The following is a 23,214-nucleotide window of genomic DNA, read 5'->3' as shown; positions in this document are numbered from 1 at the left end:
CACAGAGTCTTTATGCATTTCAGAGTCTCCTCAACAAGGAGTGAAAGGAGAGTGTATTAGCATCTTATGAATGATTAATACTGCAATTCCCAGCTTGCAATAAAGTTCCACTTGCTGCAACTGCGTAACTCATTCAAATTACTGCAGTCTTGGGAACTGTCTGTATCTGTTTGGGATGGTTGGAAGAGCAATCAACACTCACAGATAGGGGGCTTCTTTTGTTAGCACAAAGCAGGTTTGGCTCTGCATATCGTGCAGGAGATGTTTACACTGTGTAAGCATCACTGAAGCGACAAGATATTGATGAAATTGTCACCCTTATAGGTTAAGAGAAGCCTAGAGAAATTTAAATTTTTACACGCAAATGAACAAACACAAAGAAGCCACAGATGCATGAACAGATTTACTGAATACTCACTGGCTCACTTTATGGTACAACTTTGCAATCCCTTGGTGCGTCCAGTCTTTGCCAAGAGTCGGCAAAATATGACCTAAAGTATCTGACCTGAATAAAGGAAAAACAATATAACTGAATTGAAAAAAAAAACAACCCATACTTGTAGTAACAGTATGTTACTGTTATGTTTATCACAAATCCCACTAACGTACGTGGGTAGCTGCAAATGAAAATAAGGTATTCTGTAAGGGACTGGTTGTCACCAGAAGATAATTAGTTTATTCCCCTTTTTTTTTCAGATAGACTGACATGCTCATCCTTAGCCATGCTGTTTAAATTACTCCTCTGCCCCAAGATGGATAAACTTGTGCCCCAAGAGGCAATATGGAGGTCACAGCACACAGGCCATCTATCAGACCTCTAGAGGGTCACCACTGCTAAGCATACTTTTTGAGCTTTATGTTAAATGCCTTCTAAATAAAACCAAACCTACCCCTAATGGAAGGTTATGAGAAATTGAAAGTATGAGGTAAGTCACATTCTGTCTTACTTCAAACTAACTTTTCCACATTAAGCCAGGAGTTGGTCAGGTATAAACTATTTTGAAATATTCCTTTTGGCTTCAATGTATTTCCTGCTTTATACGAGAGAAAATCATTTACGTTGTAACAATAAATAGTGCAAATGAGCATCTTGCTTGACTAAGCATTGTACAGATATACGGCAAGAACTCCACACCCTGAACAGCTTTCATCTTAAAGGAAGAAATATTGGGCAGTGCCTTAGGATGGATTTGCATTGGCACTGTAAGGTAAAGTGCTTCAGTAACTCTGGGCAGATCAATAACAGACAGAATAGATTCCACTGACTTTATTGAAGCTTAAAAAAGCAAAGTGGGGAAAGATGCTAATTTACATTGGCACCAAATGAGAAGTTTGACATATAATGGATAAATCCCAAAAAGGAAGAGAGTTTCCATTTAAATCAAGTATTTTAATTTCCCTCAAATTGCTCCTGAAAAATATTTTCCTGGTTCTTTTTCTTAATTAGATATAGTTTGATTTTGAAAGAAATTGATTTCAAAACAAATGAAACATTTCATTTCAAAAGACAACACTTGTATTTTATTTCATGCTTTCCCTGTTCCACACACAATTGTTTTCCCCAGTGTTAAATACACTAAATAAATAGAAACCAGCAAGTAGGTGAATCATTTTGGTCACTCCAAAACTATGAGTTTTACCCAAAGTGCTAATCTGAAACTTTCCATCAGATTCTAATTCTGAGACTGATTTTGGAGTCTAGTCTTCTAAGTACTAATGCCTATCACTGAAATGCCCCAGGAATGCCATTTAAAACAGAACTCACATGTTTCTTCTTTTTAATTACTCCTTCATAATTAATTACTCCTTTTAATTACTACTTACTTCATAAGTGTGCTGCAACAAAAAGGTTAGGATTTTGCAGAAGGTCCTCCAATACTGCTGTGAATACTATCATGAAGCACCAACAGGTGACAAATAATGGGCACATTTGGAAGGTGTCTAATAAATTAATAATTCAGCTAAAGATTGTTGTATTGTTTGAAAGCCAATCTTAAAAATCAATTAAAAATAAAAACAAAAACAAGAAACAAAACATCACAAAAAGCTGATATATAAAGATTCTGTGCTTAATATTCCCTGTTAATTATATTTTCCTTTAAACTAAAGGGCAAAATCCTTGCATACAAAGTCTCTTCTCATTCATGAACTCACCGTGTGATTGTTCCATCAATATCAGAAATAACAACTTTGTCATCCCAATTCCATAAGTAAATGGTGCCTTCACAGCGGCAAGTGCCTTGATACTGGGTTGTTACACTAAAGGTCACATCATTGGGGCCATTCTTGAGCTTTAAGCTTTTCTGCAAGACATTATCAGCAAGATGATCAACAAACTGAGCATGTGAAATGGACACAGTGTAAAAGCTGCACATGATCATTGCCTTGGTGAGTTGGTCTGGGGAAGCTGGTGTGGATTTCTGCTCCTGTAAAGGCAAACGCATCCCAAAGACCAAGATGTACTTGGGGGGTAATGCAGAAGGATAGGGAGACCCAGTATGGGCCTCAGGGAGATTTAACTTCGGGAGGAAAATAATCTGTGGTGTAAATTGTATGCTTGCAGGAAGCAAAGTAGCAGGAATGACACAAACTGATGAAGAATGAATTTTGCAAGGAACAAGGGGAATGTGATGATGACCCAAGCCGGGCCAGTGTCAGTGTCCAACAATCAGGTATGCTGCTTCCCTGTCGTGACCACCCATCCTGATGCAATGGAGCCCAAGTCATGGATCTGGAGGGGTGGAGGAAGCCCATGACATGGGAAAATAATATGTTTCTATGAAAGGATGGGATAGCTGATGAAATGCATGTTTAGTATAGAGATGGTTTAATGTAGTTAAGTTACACCTGTGGGTAAGGAGGGATTTCAGTAATGAGAAATACAATGGAACAGTTAAAAGATAGATCAGTTATGTGGGAAATGAGTATGATAAAAATGCTATGGAATAAGAGGTGGAAATTGTATTAGGTCTGTCTGAACTGGAGTTCATTTCCCCACAGCAGCCACTACAGTGCTGTGCTTTTGCACTGGCAGCTGGAAAGGTGTTGGTAGCACACTGGTGATTTTGGGTACTGCTGAGCAGCACTGGCACAGCACCAGGGCTGTCTCTCCAACAATCCTCCCCTATCAAGGGACTGGGGGTGGGCAGGATTCTGGGAGGGGACACAACTAGGCCAGACGATCCAAATTAACCAAAGGGGCATTCCATACCATACAACATCAACTTGGATATAAAAGTTAAGGAAAGGAGATGAAACGGGGGGCATTTGTTCTTTTACAATGTTTGCCTTCTGGAGCTGAAGCCCTGCTTTCTGGGAAGTGGCTGAGCACCCCTCTCTGGTGGAAAGTAGAGAATACACTTGTTTTTCTCTTTGCTTATCCACCTTATATTCCCTCCCCTGCCCCACTGAGAAGGGGAGTGACAGAGTGTCTTGGCTGGGCACCTGGCACTGGCATCCAACCAGTCAACCCAACTTGGTCACACGGAATTTTATTGCTTTCAATACAGGTATTCTAAATAACAGCAGCAGAGGTTTATCCTGTGTGGTGTATATTAGGCATTGATTTATAGAACAGAAGAAAACAAATAAAAAAATTCTGTTTCACAATCAGGGAAAATTAAAAAAAAATCCCCAAATGTTCACATAAACAGTAACAAATGATGGAATAGGGACCATCTATGGGAATTTCCCAGTCTGAAAGACAGACACATATGCAGAGAGAAACATGAGTAACAAAAAGTTCCATAAACTCTAATTAAGACCTTTTCTAGGGGGATTTGTGTTCTACAGTATTACATCTCTCTTGTACAATGATCAACCTTTCACACCACACAAACTATTACCCTTCAGCCTACACTATCCTTAACTCTCCCCTTTTGCTGCCCTTCATTGTCCCCTGTGCTACTTAGTGACATGTGGGACAAGAGGCTACTGATTTGACTCTATTTGTGAACCTAGCTGTTAATTTTCCCTCGACCTGTAGGAATTTAATACTCTTAAACTCTTAAATACTTTTTCTTCATTATCTTTCATTGCAACTTTTCAATTAGTTAAAAAGTGAGAAGGAGGTGAGAAAACAGAACTCATGGGTAACTGATGAATCTCACCCACTGTTTCATCAAGAAATCAATTTAAGAGCAGTTTTAGCTTCAGCTAATTTCTGCAACGTTTCTGAAACTGAAAAGTCACATTTCATTTGTGTAACCCCTGCTTTTGCCTTGCAACAGAAAAAAAAACCCAACAGATCTCATCTGTTTCTTTGGAAAAACTCTGCATTTCTTACAAATTATACAGACAGTGAGTGATGGGCTGTTAAATGCTGTATGCCCCATGTGGGTTTCCTTCAGAAAATTAATTATCTGTACCTAAGATGACAAGAAGCATTTCCCTATAGTAGTCCATTTTTCCAGATCAAATTGAAATGTACAGAACACAAAACTGCAACAGTTTTGTCATCATTAGCCAAAATACCTCTGCCACAGAGGAAGAGAATTGGCTTCAAAGAAATTAATAAGCTCCAAAGAAATCAAGAGCCTGGCTGCATTATAAATTCACAAGCAGCTCTTTCAGAAGTTACTAACAGAAAACTGTATTTATGCAGAATGTGACTATTTGCCTATAAAGGAGAGAAAAGGGAAAGAGAGGAAGGAGAAAGAAGAGAGGCCTGTTAACATACACACATTTCATATACTACAAGAAAGGATATGTTTCCAATACACTTACTCAAGTGTCAAATACACACTTTGGAATTTAATTTTGGTATTTTTTCTAAATGAGGTCTCATCTCAAAACCCCAGCACTTGCTGCAAGGAACTACATTCATGTTTAATACAGAAAAGAGAAGGGAAAAGGCTTTTTTGAAAAATATAACAAGACAGAATTAAATGCAAGACATAAGAGCTAATTAAGCTTTGAAGCCTGAATAACAGTAAAGATTCATGTTATATTAGAAATGACATTTCAGGACAAGGATTTAAAATTAACTCACAAGCTGGTCAGAAGTGAGTCGAAGTGATTTTTTGTAACTGATTCCAGACAATAACGAGAGATGACTGGAGTTGTTTTGTAATGACCCGAGGTTTTGTTTGGCAGCTCTAGGGTCCTCATCGCTTGAAGAAGATTCATCTTTTATTCTGGAACATTGCACACACAGAAAATGATGTTATGTCAGTAAATGCATCTCAGTATCCATTAAAAATGCATTAATAGTGAGTCACCAAATAAGTCATTGATTCTCTGCTATCAAGTACTGTCTCACAGGAGGTCATTCATATCATGAGTTTTAATATATCAATGGAGTTCCAAACTTTCATTCACACATTCTCCATTATTCAAACTTGGATTGTTACAGGCAAGTGAATGGCTACAACAACAGTTTTCATTACTTTAATGAATAAAAATTAATGTACTGTATTAACTCAGAAATCTCATGATAAAAAATAATACCCATTAGATATTATAGCTACAAAAAAAAAAAATTCTGTTCTCAAAAGAAGAAAGAGGCACTTGTTATGCTGGCTTTCTCTTTCCCTCTGCTCTCCTCCTCAGAAGAATTTAAAAGTTAATTTAAAAAAAAATGGAGGTTATGAAAGTTTTATTGTACAAAATAACTCCCCCTTTTCTTTCAATGAGCAACTTCAGATAACTGGATTACTTTTTTCTAGGATTTGCAGGATTACCCTGTTCAAAATACAATGATGAAAAGCCATAAAACCTGAGCTCCCACAGGGAGCTGTTTAAATACACATTGAAATAATTACTTTTCTTCTGCTGCAGCCATTTTTTAGAAACTTTTTAAGGGCATTCTTCCTCAGAAAGAAAGTTTCCCTACAGTAAAAAAATCTATCACTGTAGGTGTAAGTTAAAACTTTTTCAGATCTTACCAAGCTAATCTTTAAAACAATCAGTATTTGGCCTTTTATTTCAATCACACCTGGATGGTGTTTGATGTTAGGAAGTCTTGACCCAATATCAAGGTACTGCATGTTATGACTAGGAACATTTAAAAGCCTATCTTATCCTTTGTGACATGTGATCTCAAAAGCGTTATTCAACATCCCACTTGTCACATTTTGCTTGCAAACCATAAATTTTTAATGAGAGATTTCTAAGGCCAGTTAAAATTTAAAAAAAGAACACCACTTTCAGAATCTAGTCTGCTTGAGATCTTAATCCCACTTTAAAGCAGATCTGTATGTCACTTGTCATCCTCAAAAAGAAAATCAGCCTTTCCAATTTACTCCTGTTCTCAGCCTCAGAGAGGCAATGGAGACAGCAGGTATTCTCCCACAGAATGAGGAATCCTCCTTCCAGCACATTTGCCTGGACTGCAACTGCTGAGCACCAGAAAGAACGAGAGCTTCTTGTTTCCAAAGGGTGACCCCTGAACCTCACTTAATGACCATAAGCATTATTTGAATCTGATCCTTTTCAGCTGTAACTGCAGCCAGCACAAATGAGTTGCCTTTACATTAAGATCTATATGCACAGAAAAGGGACAAGGTAGGAGAGCTGTCCCTGGCTAACTCATCCCTCCAAAGCAAACTAAAACTCATGTTATGGAACTCTCCAAGGTGAGATTCTGGCTATACAGTGTGATTTGTTAGGAGCACAAGAAAGAAGAGACTTCTGCAATCCTGGAAAGAAATAACAGAAAGCCATGACTATTGCCTGTGAAAAACACTCTGGAAAGTCCCTTAACTTTCCAAAATATGCAGGAACCAATTAATTTGTCAGGCCATAAATCAAAATAAATTAAAAAAATTAAGCAACTGGGATCTGGCAACAGCTTGGGTTCATCTATGATGTCCCTCTAAAGACTCTAGAGAAATACATGTAGCTTTGGAGAACTGCTCCAATTACAGTTTGCTTCCAAGGGGCTGGAATGTGTGTCCCAGAGCTACCAGCCAAACCACAGAAATGCCAGAGTGCACTCACAAGGTCTGCAGCCCTGCCACGGGTAGGGGCCTCCTATTTCACTTATGTGGTGCAATGAGTAACAAATTAAAACGATTTCAGTGACACAGTATTTCTTTGTTCAAATAGTTGAGGTAACTTGCTTTCATTTTTTAAATGGCAACTCTTGCTTGTTTCTGATTTTGGGGATACCTGTTTGCCCTGCTCATCTGTGAAGAGTCTTCTGTAAGTCCACTCTCACTCATACTTTGTTCTGGCTTTGTTTCCTGTAAAAATACAAGTATAAGTAGTTGTGCATCTCCTGTTGAGCAGAAAGCAGATGTTTTTAGAAAAGTATTTTAAAATCAAATTCTGCCTTGCACAGACTTGGTAAAAATCAACAGCATGTTTGTCTCCTTTGCTTGTAGGCAAAATAAAACCCCTAAAGAATAAAGGCAGTACAAAGAACTAAAACCTGAAACTATAAAACTCAGAAGAATAATTGAAATTTAGTTTTGCAGGGAAGTAGAGAAATACCAGGTTCAACGTCTAGTACTGTTGAAGTTCTGGGATCAACTCCATAGCTACTCAGTTCATACCCCTCAAATAGCTAGATTTCACCTGAGAAAGCAAAGTATGATTCAGGAGAAGGGAAAAAAAAAAAAAAAAGTACAAATTACCTTTCATAGAATCATTAAGCTCTTTAATCCATTAAAACTTTCTAAACTGCTTTTATCTTGACTAGATGCTGAACACTATCCGTCATTCTACAGTGTTTTTAGTGAATAGTTCTGCTTTACATAGTTCCATTTAAAGTTTCCACAGCTCAAGAGATAACCAAATACTCCCAAAGAAAATCCTAAAAACTTCAAACAACTATAAAACTAAAATCTCATGCTCTGAAACTCATACCCACAGATCAGTGCAATGGTTATTTCATGCAAGGTTAAATTAGCTCCTGACTGAGGCACAACCATAAAATTGTATTAGAAGTCATTTTCTCCCCTCAAGTACTAATGCTTCAGTAGTATAAATTAATACAAGGAGCTTTTACTAGCCAACAATATTTCATATAAAGCTTTTGTTTTTCCAGTTTTCTAATGTCCATCCATGACTTTAGATTGTTATCATAAACTTCTAATGCTCTGAAAAGAAAATCAAAAACCTTCCAACAATATATACAGTCAGTTTGCCATCTTAGGTTTTGCTGTATTTTACAGCTCACACTACTCAAATATGTCTACTCTTCAACCATCAAAAGAAAGATGCAGAAAGGTAGGCAATCTGTGTGAAAACTTCAAATTACTGGCACAACTCTTTGATTCTAGGTTTCCAAACAGAGATGTAATACATTAGATACTACTGCCTCAGATTTGTGTAATGAAAATAAATGTACAGTCAAAAATCTTCATGCAAATGTTTCAGGTAGGGTCTGATCCAAAGCTTTCTGAAGTCAAAACAAAACAGACTTTGGACCATGTTTAATGAGTTTATCCTCAGTCAAACTGAGCACCAAGTTACCCTCTGAAATTCTGAGGGATGAATATGCAGGTACTCAGCCTTCCCACTGCAACCAAAGGAAACTCTGCTTGCCTCAAACTTACCTCTTTAATAGTGCTGTTCCTCCCTCGCCATGAAAACCACCATCTTCCACCTTTCTTGGGCATCTTGTCCCTCATTATAGACTCCACAGTTGCCTGGGATAAATGGATGGTAACATAAAAAAGGCCCAAAGTAAAGGACAACCTGACATACGTAAATGAAAAAGTGCCAAACACACAATTTTAACTGATAATAAATAGAATAAAAGTAAACATACTGTCTGTGGACCATAAATTCTACTAAAGCAAAATCTAATGGTATCCAGAGCTGCACTGAAGTAACTTAAGCATGAATACTTATGGTATTTTTAAAAGGAAAATGAAAAAGAAATCAAATCAAAGAAGAAAAAAGGCATAAAGAGATATTAGTATAATGTCTAGAATGGAGAACCTGCTGTTTCTAAGTTATTTAGTACAAATTATACATTAAAAAAAAAGAAAAAATATCACTTCCTGCAGGAGACATCATGCAAAACAGTAACAAACTGACATGCAATAGAGTTATTTACAAAGTTTGTATTTAATCACCAGCTTAGAGAAAAGCAAAGAAGTTACTAGCTTTTATGAGTTTATGAATCACCATGCTACGAATTTGACTGAAAACATTAGAATCATTTCTTTTAAAAACTTTTTCTACTTTTCATTGGTTCTACACACTAGACAGCAGTAGGGAATATCCCAATATCCATAATGACCGGAGCTTTATGCATTGTAACAAGGGGAGCTGAATTCTTTCACTCAGAGAGAAGCAACAGATGGAATGGGAAAATATTATGGTAAAAATGGCCACAGGGTTTGGTACACCCTAGATCAAGCTTGGCCACTGTATTTCTGAGCTGATAGTTTCCACTGCAAGTAAGGTCACCAAAAGAAAGCTCTGATGTTGATTAATGATTAAAAAAAAATAAAATTAAATATTCTAAGAACTCTTAGAATAATTAAGAGGGGGCTGTGTTCACATAATGAGTGGCACAATGGATCCCTTTTCTCAGTTTTTCCATAGGTTTTCTTCACTGTATTATCTAAAGTATATGTGAAAAAAAAAGCAAATGACAGAGGAATAAAGTTGAGTTTTTCAAACAAAGTAAGAAAAACAGGGAGCAGATGGAACTACAGAGAACAGAGTGCCACCATTGAGAACAATGGCTACAATCTAATGAGATTCTCAAACATGTCAACAACTTCAAGCAGATGTCCTACAGGCTTTTAGTAGGGGTATTTGCATGCTTACAATTATATGTACATTTAAGTGCATTTTACAGAACATCAGTGAACTTTTTTGCAAAAACTTCCATTTTCAAACACTTCATAAACCCTGTTTATTAATGAAGTATCTTAGTATTTCAATTCCTTAGCTTCATTACTACAGCAAATCAAAACTCTAAGTAACAAGTCATGAAGAAAACCAGTAGGATGACTGGTAACAGAAATGAATCATTTTAGTTTCAGAGGTACAGTAAACCAAGTAAACCTTTCCCATCATACAGATTGTTCAAACTATAAATACTGGCTTCTCCACTAAATTAAAACTGTACTCTCTAGAAAGTTATCAGCACTCAGAATAGAAATTAACCATAAAAAAACCCAAGCACATTGAATTACACCCTCAAAGAAGATTTTTATCAATTGATAACCTATATGAATAATGACATAAGTATAAAGCTATTGAAAGAATTGCCATCTCCTGTAATATTTAGGGAAAAATATTTTGTAACACTACTTTCCATTTACCCATCCTAGGCAAAACCCAAAATACCTGGCTCAAGCTTTGCAGTGTTTAATCTAAAATGCAGTTACCTTACACTATTTTTATTGCCACTGAAGACCCAATAGGCACCTACCAAAGTCTGAATCACACTGTGTGAGCACCCACCAAATACAGAGTAGAATAACTATGTCTCTTCTGTGGGCATTTGAGTTCCATGGGATGAATCCCACCTTTGATGATTACTAGAACATTTGCAGTAACACACAAAACATCTGGCTCTGTGGCATCTTTGAAATTCAAGCCATCTGTTTACTAGATACTTGGGATTTTCAGGCTCAATTTATTTTATACTGGGCTGATACCATGCAGCTGCACATGACTGTATATAGAGGTAACGTGGCACTAAGAAAAACACTGCCAGAGAGTATTCTTGGCTTTTGAGAAATTTTTAGTCCACAGTGATGGTAACAGAGACAGCATTCGAATTCACACAGACAATCCCAACGATATGTGAAGTGCTGCAAATGGCAGGAGGAAAATTTAGGTTCAAAAATTTATTAAATCCATGTCTAACTAGGACACAAAATAGTGATAGTGGTGATACTACTTGTTCATATATATTTACAGTATTTCTGTCATGAGCACCTACGTGGCACCAGGTCATGTGGCACTGAACTAACTTCTTCAGCACATTTAGATAAGTCAAAATACACAGTTGTCACACAATCATAGAGCTATCTGGCACTACCTCCCTGGGTTATGAACAACCAAATGAGAAACAAAAAGCTAGGAAGCTGCAGGCCTTCTTCATCTAGTACTTAAAGCTTATTCACTGAGGTTATTTATATTTATTTAATAATATATGCTGTACACATATAAAACAGAAAGCAAACACAAAGTATTCAGCTACAGCAAACACTAAGGGGTCAATATAATTCATGTTTACAATCCATATTAATGAAGTAAAAGTAAGTTTTTCTACTTCAAAATAGTTGTAATAACTTTAGCCTAGCAAACAAACACTATTTATAGACCAAACTTAGTCCTTATTTAGGCCATAACATAAGACAGACAAATGATTATGTGTGGGTAGATTTTACCAATGTGCAGATTCTCCTGTACAACAACCCATTTCCCTCCCTTAATCAGTGGCATCATTTCAAAACTCCTCCTCTTACCAGCCTTCATGTTCAATCTCACCTTTGGCAAAGGTTTCTGGAATGCCTGCATTGCCAGTAGAAGGGGACCAGCTGTTGTCCAGTTGTAGTACCTGGGCATGCAAGGGAGACAATTACAGCATTTTGTAATCCTAAAGTCCCAATTCACAATCCACCTGGTATTCACCACCTGGCAGGTTAAAGCCGCAAAGCACAGGTCAATTCTGGCCTGCACTAGTAATAACAGATTCATCTTATTTCACAGAATGCTCACAGGTATTTACCACATACATTTTTCAGGGTATGCAAAAGAAGCTAGGCCTTGAGTAGAAAGGGTATTGTCACACATTACTCAAGTCATCATAGAATCACAGAAGGGTTGGGTTGGAAGGGACTTTAAAGATCACCTAATTCTAACTCACCTGCCTTGGGCAGGGATACTTTCTGCTAGACCAGGCTGCACAGGGCCCCATCCAATTTGGCCTTAAGCACTTCCAGGGATGGCACATCCACCACTTCTCTGGACAACCTGTTTCAGTTACTCACCATCCTTATAGTAATACAGAATTCCTCCTAACATCTAATCTAGACATTTCCTTTTTTCATCTAAAAATGTTCCCCTGTATCTTATCACTATTAACATATAAAAAGTTCCTCTATCTCTTTTTTTCTGTCCCAATTAAGTACTAAAATGCTGCAATGAAGTCTCCCTAGAGTCTTCTCTTTTCCAAGCTGAACCCCAACTCTCTCAGCCTGTCTTCACAGGAGAGGCACTCCAGGCCTCTGATCACCTTTATGTCCCTTCTCTGGACTTGCTCCAACAGCTCCATGACTTTCCCATGCTGGGGACCCCAGGGCTGGACGCAGCACTGCAGGTGGGGTCTCACCAGAGCAGAGCAGAGGGGCAGAATCACCTCCCTCAACCTGCCCATGCTGCTTTGGATGCAGCCCACAACATGTTTGCTTTTCTCGGCTGCAAACACACACTCTTGGCTCATGTCCAGATTTTCATTCACCAAAACCCCCAAGTCCTTCTCTCCAGGGCTGCTCTCAATGAATTCATTTCCCAGCCTGTACTCATATCTGGGACTGCCCCAAACCAGCTGCAGCACCTTGCATTTGACTGATTGAATTTTATGGGTTTATGGTGGGCCCTTTTCTTAAGTTTGTCCAGGTCCCTCTGGATAGTATCACTTCCTTCTGTCAATTCCACTGCACCACTAAGCTTTGTGCTGCAAATGTGCTGAGGGTGCATTCAGTCCCACTGTCTGCGTCATTGACAAAAATACTGAAGAGCACCAGTCCCAAGACCCTCAGGGACACCACACATCACCAGCCTCCATCTGGGCAGAGCTCTTGACCACAACTCTCTGGCTGCATTCATCCAGCTACAGCCCTTATTATATTCCTCTATCACAGCATAAGCCACATTTTTACAAGCTTTTTCAGTGTTTTTCCATCAAGGAGCTACATAAAACTTAGGGGCTGTAGTCTGTAGGATGTCAAGCTAGTGCTATGATATGTTGAACATAGCTCAACTCTTGTTGCAGACAGTAGGACAATTACAGTATCCACTGGCTAGGGAAGATGAAGCTCACACCACATTAAGAGAATATGACATTAAGATCCTCACTAAGGTTTCCCTCTCTTCCCAATACATTCAGTAGGCAGATAACTACCATCAGATGCAGAGAACAGCATCAGGGAAGCAGTAAGTGACTCACCTCAGAGCACAAAGGGCATCAGGTATGAGGCTGCAGCATACACAACACAAACTATCACCTGGTACCTCTGCCTTGCATGAGCCACGTCTACGACTAAGGGTAGCCAAACCTCCCTAAGGGCAGCACAAAGCCATGATCTCTAACACTGTTTGCAAGGTGCAAGGAATTCTCAAGTGAAAGAACCCCTCAAAAAGCTGCATCTGGCTTAGACACAGCACTGCCCTGCTGCCAGCAACATAAACATACAAAATAGTGTCTTAGCCTTGCAGAAATGGAAGCCTTACATTCAGTGGGTGAAGTTTGACAAGTCTTGAAAAGCAATGCCTCCACAGAAGCATATTAGCAAAATATTCAGTATATACAAAAAAACTGCTTGGTACTGAGTGACTGCAAGCAGACTGTCATATCCCTGTAAATATTAATTATTCAAACTGCTCAGGGCAAGCCTTAGCAAGTTCACATCATATTGCATTTTTACTCTCTCAGTTGAATGCAAATACTATTAGCATTTAATAACAGCTTCTTAAAATTCAAACTGTGTCAGTTAGCTGTAATAGGCCATCTGAAACTGCTCTTCACTTTCAATTCAAGAGGAAAGGTAACTAGAAGGACCTTAATTCACTAGGTAGTTGACTCTTTTTGGATGAATCCAAGCTACAAACATTCAAAACCTGGTTTTCAGCTATAGTTATACTGAAGTGACACAGAAGTGTCTTTATCACAAGTATTTTTTTCTTCTGAGATATACTTACTTATTTCCAATCTTAACCACAAGGTTAGGGTCATCAATGATAGCAGGATTGTCCACAAACTGCTGATATGTTACTGCATGTTCTAAGAATTCTTCTGTGGGGGAAAGAAGTTACATTTGTAAAGCATGCATTTATAGGTGCCTGGGATGGGCCAACCTAAACCTCTCAGCACCTCTCAGACATTGGTTTCACCTCCATTACGAGGGCGCTGAGATTTAATGCAATATGGAAGCAAGTTGTTCAGAGACTCTCAATCTCAGAAGATGAGGGTTTCTTTGTTTCTGGGTGTCCTTCCTTTCAAAATACAGCCTAAAGTGAAATCTCAGGGATGGAACTGTGAGGGAGGAAAATCTCCTTTTAGAAAAATTATGTAATTTACAAGTGATTCAGATGACAGTATGACTCAAATAAATCACAGTATACTTATTTCAATAAGTAGCTTGTGACCAACAGTCAGTGTAGCATCAGGCTCATATGATTTTATGATGCCACATTACTGCAGAAAGTGCAAGTCTTAACACATGTATTTTCACATTATGCCAGTGGAACTTTAAGGCACAAAGTATTGTGATTTATCTAAAAGTTATACAAGAAATTGGAGGTAGGAAAGGAATCAGGTTAAACTTTTCAACTCCTTCTCCTCATGTCCCCATTTAGGAAGCACGTTTTTCACTCCTGAATTCAACAGCTGTGAATTTCCTAGCTATATACTGTATGAAGTGGCAAAAGTATCATTAACACTACCATGATACAAAACACAGCACTATCAGGAAATAAAAATACCAATAAAATACTTCCAAAAAATTTTCATATATAGTGGATTGTTCAAACGTGTTAAAAAATCATAAGAAGTTCTAGGAAGTTTATCATTACACGGCCAGTATTTATCTCCTGAACCCAGCGCTGCCTGAGCACAGCCACAGGAGGGCTCTGCAGCCTCAGGCTGGGAAGCTCAACCCCAGCTGCCAGCACTTGTCTGCAATCCCCAGAGTCATCCCATACCTTTGGTTATCTCTTTGTTCTCAGTCAGGCCCCCGCAGAGAGAAATGGCAATGGAGGGCAAATCCCGAATTCCATCCGAGGTGCTCTCAGCGCCACTGTCAACACCCGAGCTCCCGACAGACTGCGGGGAGTGGCTGGACGGCCGCGGCCCCACGTCAGCCGCGCTCTTGCTTTGGGCATTGTCCCCACTGCAAAACAAACGTCAGGAATTCAGTCTTCATGTGCTCATTCCCGAATTCACTCCCTCTAACAAGCACTATTAATATCTGATACACACTTAGGAAAAAAAGAAAAAGGAAAATAAAATAAAAAAATCTTTGTTTAAATTTTACAGCAAAACAGAACAAAGTAATATAGACCTTGTGGGCCTTTCAACGTTAGATTGCTTCTACTTACTTGCCTAAACTAGGCATGTATAATTATAGCTTCATTTATTTATAAGAGCTAGGAAAATAAAACAATAAACTGCATAATTTTAGTTGTCAAAATAATGGTACAATAAGCAGAGTTTATACTAGTGGAACTATTCCCACACAAGAACAAGAATAAGCATATAAGTTTATTATTTAATTTATATTAACTATATAATTTATATAAACTGATAGCTAAACCCAAACAAACAATGTGTATGTTTGTATATTTATATGTCATGTATATATAAATAAAACACTCTACATGTAAACTACTAGGATTAACATTTTCAGAAACAATAAATCATTATACCCATTTAAAATCTGATGAGATTATTATTACAAAGAGCAAGCTCAAACTCTGCTTTCCAGTCCAGATTTATATGAATGCATTTGAGAAAGAAATTTTCAATCCAACATTTTCCCCATATAACTAATCCTTCTCAGTTTTATTGAAATGCTAATATTACAGCAGCTGGGTTTAAGCAAGCAAGCAAAAAAAAAAAAAAAAAAAAAAATAAATAAATAAATAAATAAATAAAGTACACAAGCTACTTTAGTTGTTGCTCAATGACTTTCATTAAGTGACATGGGTATATGCTGAAAGAGAACTGTAAATGTTGCAAGAGGCTCCAATAAAAATCAGAACAAGCTGGAAATTGTATGTTCAGGGTGCAGTATTATCATATGTAACTCTGTCATGCACCTTCCAAAAATTATTTTCTCACATTCATATTTATTGGTGAATCAACCACAGTAAAGCAACATTAGAACAATAATTATCTGCTAATAGTGTTAACAGTAAGATATGTTCTTTATGATAGTAAGTCAGGACATGGGGATAAATATATCCCAAGGCCCACTGTTCTCCTAGGACATGTGAGTAACACTCACAAACATCAGTGTATATTACATAACCATCCACAATCTATGTATGACGCTCAATTGACAAAAACAGAAAACCAGCTGCAAGCACTTTTCTCAGGCCCCAATGCAGCACCTTCCAAAAGTTCTAATATTCCTCTCTATAAAAATTACTTTCCTTCTATCTGCATCTCTGCTTGAATCCTGAAAAAGACATCTTATCTTGTTGGCAATGAAGAGTTTGATCTAAATACAGAAGGTTAAAAGAGTTTTTTAAAAAGTAAAAAATATAAGAAAAAGACTTATACTTTTTGGGGAAATAAAGTGCAGCAACTTCTGGATCCATGTCAGTGAGATCATCTAAATAGACACCATCAGCACCAAGATGCCGGCTCCGTTTGTCTGCAAGGGACAGAACAAATAAGCTATTAATTAATATTTTCTGAGTAACAATCCAGAGCTTTCTGACTGTTTAGCTCTTCATTTTGAGATCGAGAAACCAGAGAGTTGCAACAGTTTGTGAACTGTATTTGTACAAAATAATATTGCCAAAAATTTCAAAACAAGTAGTTTATATACATCGTTTAAACTATGAATTAACAAAATGAGACAGCAGAGAACGAGTTTTGAGACATGCCAAAGACTCCCTATCCCAGACAAAACCACAGTGAATTAGAAGTCAGTGGTCACCAGAGGAAAAAAGCAAAAGGAAAACCTTTTAAGTATTTGCATAGGCCTATTATCACAGTATGGCAGTCAGAACGTTTAATCTTTGAGAACTAATCTTCCATCCCTCCTTGAAAAAGGGAAAGAACAGATTACAGTATAGTCACTAACACACTATAACTGGCTTGTTATGGAGACAACTCACTTTTAAGCACATACAGCTGATGTGTTGAGTGTGCACATGCACCACTATAGGGGACAACACACCCCTTCTTGGCCTGTCACTAGGACCAAAACAGAGCCACCACTGTCCTGTTGTTGCCATTACACCTAGATAAATATCCACTGTAAGGCCAAAACCTAATTTGGAATTCATTCTCAAACCCACAACTTCTCACTGTCCCAACTTCCAACACCAAGCATCACAAAAGCAATCAGAAAAATCTACACAAGGACTGCATAGTAAGCAGAGAAATACACCATTTTTTGTTTTCAGGACAGTGGAATGCATGGGGAAGAGGCCAAGAAACTTGTATGTTTACTGATTGAAAAGCAGCTGCACACACCAGGCTTATGTAGAGCTTAAATAATTGTGGAATAATCAGTGCTCTAAAACAGAGCATTTGTAAGCAAAAAAATTTCACGAGAAGACTGTAACACTTGTTCACTTGTTATAAAATACCATGGAAATAGAGCCCAGAATTTAGGATAGAAAACCAGACGAAGTTATATTTCACATATTCAGGACAGGACATGTACCACCCAGAACTGAAAAGTATGTAAAACAAAAGTACCTTATTTTATGGCAAATCTGTTCATGGTGCAAAAGAAATACTACGACTTTGTACTAGAGCAAAGAGTTTCCACAACTACCAGCAACTCATCACTCAGATGAACCAGCAGATCTACAGTTGGCTAATACATAAAAGTGAAATCCCTGAATCTGTCAAATGGAGCAAATTTTGTAGTCTTGCTCTTATGCACAGAGCTGCCAAAAACTTCAGACCAAGAAGAATACATATCTCATGTGAACAGCTTGATGCACAACTCAGGTTTTGAAGACTCATTCCAAAGCTTATTCCTTTTCTGATCTGAAAGTGCCTTCAGGGCATGGAATAATTTATATGGAAATAAGATGCTTTATCACCATGAAATTTGAAGATAAAATCATGCCTATAAAAGTTCAGGATCAACAGCTTTACCTTTCTTTCTGGAAGGGGAATCCGTCTTGCCAGTTGGTTGGGCTGAGCAAGCTGCAGCTTGCTTTATTTCTTCATTTGGAGGTAATGGGGGTTCAGCTGCTCCTGGCAGCTCTGTCTCTGGCTTATTTGTCTCAGCTGATAAGGGCTCACTTTCATCAGCAGTTGCTGCATCTCTTTGTCCAAGGGCAGGCAGAGGAGACTCTGTGTTAAACTCCTCTACAGGAGAACTTTGGATGACTCGAAAGTGAGTGCTTTCAGAAGGATTTACATCTGCCATGCTGGGCTCCTTTGCTTTGAGCAGAGAACTGGCCTGTGAGGAAAATTAAACAGATTACTACAAAAAAAAAGCTCTTAAAAAACACAACAGCTAGAGTTTAACCTGTTCTGTTCACTCCAATGAGATCAGACTGTCAAGATGACCAACTACAGCAGAAAGGCACCACGAAGATAAGAGACTACAATATGCAAAAGACCTCTCTGCTGTGTGTTTGTGCAAAACTCATTTGCATCTTGGGGCCAGGAAAAATTTGTTCTGCAATGTGCTCTACAGTATTCATTTTCTATTCACCTGCACATTCCACCTCCCACCGTCTTCCTCTTTTCCTGTGAAAATCCTGGCTTTCCCTCAGAAAGTAAACCTTACAAACAAGAGAAGGTGGTGCAGACTGAAGTCCTTGCACAATCAAGATAATCTCAGGCACTGGACACTGTCTAATCCCCAGACTTTGAATTTAAATCACTTTATAGGAACCATTCCAGATCTCTGAGTGTGGGACAGGAAGTGTTCTTACAGAAGGACAGAGAGGAGCTGAACTACAGCAGCAGCTGCACAGCTACTATAACCTTCATGTCATAGCAAACAACTTTTACATGAAGTTCAACACAGCCAGTGTATGACTCCCAGTTCAGGTATGGCAAGATCAGATTAGCTTGGCTAGGGATAGAGACAGGGACTGCAGAGAGAAAAGCCTCTGGGAGTAGAATTTGCAATACACACCAGAGTGTGTGACTGGGATAAAAAAGATACGCCTAAGCTTCCTAGCAGGAAACTCTCCATTCTAGACTGCAAATGCCAATTTGGAACTCCTGCATGGACCTGTGCACTTAAATCAGTTCTCTTTGAGTAGAAAATAGCTCCTTAATTCCTTGTAATACACACAGGGAGGAGAATAGTGCAGAGGTGATGAGATAGCTCACCACTGGCATATTAAAGAGGAGGCCAGAGCTCCTCTAAAGAAATTAAGAATTCTGGATTCCCACCCCTTCTTTTATCGCTAATTACCAACAGGGAATTAATTACAATAAACTGCAATAGTGCCATTATAATTCTGGTGCCATCACCAGAACATAAAAGTCTTTCTGAACAAGATGCCCACCTTCCTGACCTGCAAAGCGGCAATTTTTCCTCTTTATACTGTGTGTGAGCCCATCTCTCCTGTAGTTCTTTCTGCAGAGAAGCCAGCCTTCAGCAGGAGGTGCCAAACTCTGCCCTATCCCAGCACCCACAGTATTCCACTGAAACCTGACCTCTGCTCCTCATACCCTTGTGCACGTATAAACCCTGAGGCTCCCGTTTCCCATGGGAATGCTGTGACTCCACAGGAGCTGTCACAAGGAGCCAGCCAGCACCTGACCAGCCTGCAGAGTGGGCAGCTGCCCACAGTATCTGTGCAGCACTGGAAACAACACTGCTGGCTGCAGATCCCACACCTAACTGGGACAAATGGCTCCAGGAGAAGACAGGCAACAAGCCAGTTCTATCAGCCAAGAGAACAGCACGTCTGCACATCCACAGACACAGAACTGGAGGTGTCTCTGGATGCTTTTGTACTGAAGCAGCCCATTTTCATTTCTCTGAATCAGACTGCTAATACCAAGCACCTAATTTTCATTTAAGATCATTTATGAATTTCAGTGATTTACCAAAGGATGCTGAGTTTGATTTTTTTCTGGTTTTTAAGCTTCTAACTTTTACAAGACTGGGTCTCAGGTATTTCTTTATTTTCTGCTGTATATTGTAAGTATTGAGGACATCCATGCCATAAGGTACTTTCCTGCACCTCCTATGGAGTAAGATTGAATTCTCTTACATAAAACACTGTAATTTTATATAAAACCCTTTCCTCCTCATCGGTCTGCAGTGGACTAAGCACATGTGGCCTACTCAAGCACAAGAGATAATAGCAGGAATTATGTTGGATACCTTTGCAGCCTGAGGTAGCTCTCCCCATGCCCAGTGCATGTGGGGATTATTCTTCAGTCCACTTCTGTCCGTAGGTTTACTGACTAATTCTGAGTCACTTTGAGGAGTAGGAGGACGTGAATCTGATGGGCTAAAGAAAAACAAACAAAAAATGTTACAAAAGCAAAAGTAACCACAACACACTTAGTGCTTTCCAAACTGATGTCCACCAATCCAAGGAATTGAAGACTGGAATAATCAAGAGCCAACTGAAAGCATGAAAGCATAGAAAAATAGTTTAAACAGTTCAGGATCCTCTTATACTGACATTCAAAGGTGTCATCCCTTTTTCAGTAAGTGCTGTCAGAGAAGTAATATTTGAGAAGCTGAAAGAGATAGAACAAGAACACTGGACTCAAACATTTCAGGAGGATTTTTGGTTTTCTGCATGGAAAAAAGAGTGAGGATGGTACCAGCAGCAGTAGATGAATAGATGTTAGTATTGTTATAATGTATGCAAAGTGCAGAAATTACTCACATCAACAAGATACCTTATCCTGACTAAGTAATACTTTAATCTAAGAAATCCAGTTGACTCCTTTATAACTCGTTCAGTTCAACCACTGGATGGATGTTTATAAGGAAAACAGTAGGAGAGCTACAAGAAGAATTTGAGCCCTTTCAGTTGAAACATATTTAACAGTTTGTTTTGATAATTACTTGATAATAAATATTAATTAATTAATTAGTATATTGTCAGGTTGTAGCATATTTTTAATGTGATGTCAAGTCAGTCATTAATAAATAATGAATCACTGATTTCAAGGACAGAAGAAAAATTTCAGATTATCTGCTCTGCCTTGCTGTGTAACACAGGTCATGGAATTTCCCCCAAAACCTCCTGAACAGAGCTTGCATTTTTCATCTGAGCTGTAACATGTCCTGCTATACTCATCCAATCCTGATTTAAAAACTAAAAGCAACAAAAGAATCCACAACATTCCTAAATCAAAGGTCCAAACTGAGTTACTTTCACACTCAAAAACAAAAGGCTTCTGTCTCATGAAGTGCCTAATGCAATAAAGTTCAACAAGGCCAAATGCATGGTGTTATGTCTGAGTCAAGGCAATCACAATACAGGCTGGGCAGAGAATGGCCTGAGAGCAGCCCTGGGAAGGATTACATGAGGGTGTTCGTGGGCAAAAAGGCGGGAGGGTGGTGAGGAGCTGGCATAGGTTGCCCAGAGAAGTTGTGAACTTCCCATCCCTGAAGACCAGACTGAACGGGGCTCTGAACAACCTGGCCTAGCAGAAGATGTCCCTGCCCATAGCAGGAGGGCTGGAACAAGATAATCTTTAAGGTACCTTCCAACCTAAATCATTCTGTGATTCTACAGTTCCATGAAAGAGCTAAACTGGTTTGGATATTCAGTTTATTCAGAAAAAGATAAAGATAAAAGATAAATCAAACATGAAGAATTTATATAAAGGTAGAATCACAGAATGGTTTGGGTAGGAAGGGATCATCTTGTCCAACCACCTGGCCATGAGACCATGTTGCTCAAAGCACCATCCAGCCTGGCCTTGAACACTTCCAGAGATGAGGCATCCACAAATTTTCATGGCAACCTGTTCCAGTGCCTCAACATCTTCACAGTGAAGAATTTCTTGCCCAAAGTCCAAGCTTTCAGGTCAAAGCCACTGCTCCTTGTCCTGTCACTACATGCCCCTGTGAAAAGTCCCTCTCTCTTTTAGCTATTGGAAAGTGTTGTAAAGGCTCCCTTTTTCAATGTCCTGTAGAGCCAGCGGGTAGGGAATTCATGGATCACAACAAAATAATTACTTCACATTCACATCAGAAATAACAGCAACCTAATTATCTACATTATTCAGTGTTTTCATCTATGCAGTAAAATACACTTTGAACACTGACAGACACTAGGACTTTTTAGCTGCAGACATTTATGTTACCTAATTAAATTATAAAATTTATAACCCATCTTTTTAGGGCCTAAGAATTTCAAATTTTATCAGTCCTTAGGGTATAACCTATAATTTGACAGATGAAGGAATCAAAGTGCAATTTTAAAAGTATTTTCAAGCTCTAAGGATTCAAGAAATGCCTAGTGGGGTTTTCAGCAACTTATAAATCTCCCACTGAAAAGTTTGTAGGATTTGCAGTGTGTTACATATTTAGAGGCCATTGAAACCTTGAAAATCAGCAGCCTGAGCACTTCAGAAAATCTCAGTAGGCAATAATGCTCCTACTGCTGCTTTAAGCCTAAAATATGTAAATTTAAGGAAGCCTTGTCACTTCAAGTCTTACTCTGTGCACTACAGACATATTAACCTCCAAGTTACCTACTGTTTGCTTAGAAAAATGTCTGATCTGTCTTTGTTCAGCCCAAGTTCACTTACTCAGACACTCTGAGAGAATAGAGGTATTGCTTCAGCTTGAGCAGAACCTCTGCATTCTGCATTAGGAAAACAGATTTGGGGCGGAGGGGGACCTGGTCTTCTCTATAATTTTCTCTGAAAAGTTCCCTTGTACACACAGCTGAGTTGAGGAAGAACCTGAGCTGTCACTCAGCATCATGATTCATATTCTCAGAGATACAATGAAAGTACTGGAATTATGGCACTCACGTATGTGTTTATGTTAAAACAGGCAGAGTTTTGCCCTGTGAAGGTTTTCGCTGCAACTGCTGCCCATTGGTCTGGGTTTGCCTTGGGCTGAACTATGTCTTGCAATTCCTGTGTCCTTAAGTTATGCACTGACTCAGCCCAGCTGAAATTTCCTTGCCTTGCACAGATTGCTGAGATACTGCAGATCAAACCAGAGCCACCCATCCTGTCAGTAGGATGACAAGGAGGGGAAACTTCAGGTATTTAGATCAGCATCTCTGATTCACATCCCATAGATGTTGAATATTTGTGTCACAATCCTATGTATTCCTTAACAGCTATGATAGCACTTAATCTAATCTAATGACAAGGAACAAAGAACCTTGTCTGTAGTTGGCAGTTCTGAAATAACAGACTACAATGAT

At 38.7% G+C, this 23,214-nt stretch overlaps 1 protein-coding gene across 2 annotated transcripts in view; it reads right to left on the bottom strand.

Moving 5' to 3' along the window:
• Positions 1-23,214, bottom strand: part of LPIN1 (lipin 1) — an 80,430-nt gene that overhangs the window by 10,850 nt on the left and 46,366 nt on the right. For both annotated transcript variants that reach the window (XM_083858490.1, XM_083858491.1), the window contains 11 exons: positions 20,187-20,316; positions 17,984-18,293; positions 16,424-16,517; positions 14,842-15,029; positions 13,840-13,933; positions 11,407-11,476; positions 8,502-8,594; positions 7,111-7,184; positions 4,991-5,135; positions 2,155-2,303; positions 419-505 (listed from right to left, as the gene is read on the bottom strand). In XM_083858490.1, the coding sequence (XP_083714616.1) occupies positions 419-505; positions 2,155-2,303; positions 4,991-5,135; positions 7,111-7,184; positions 8,502-8,594; positions 11,407-11,476; positions 13,840-13,933; positions 14,842-15,029; positions 16,424-16,517; positions 17,984-18,293; positions 20,187-20,316 (1,434 nt within the window). The remainder of the gene's footprint in view (positions 1-418; positions 506-2,154; positions 2,304-4,990; positions 5,136-7,110; positions 7,185-8,501; positions 8,595-11,406; positions 11,477-13,839; positions 13,934-14,841; positions 15,030-16,423; positions 16,518-17,983; positions 18,294-20,186; positions 20,317-23,214) is intronic.

The sequence above is a fragment of the Zosterops lateralis genome, assembly GCF_965231275.1.
Source record: "Zosterops lateralis genome assembly, chromosome: 3".
Lineage (NCBI taxonomy): Eukaryota > Metazoa > Chordata > Aves > Passeriformes > Zosteropidae > Zosterops > Zosterops lateralis.
This window is presented reverse-complemented; position numbering and strand designations above follow the sequence as displayed.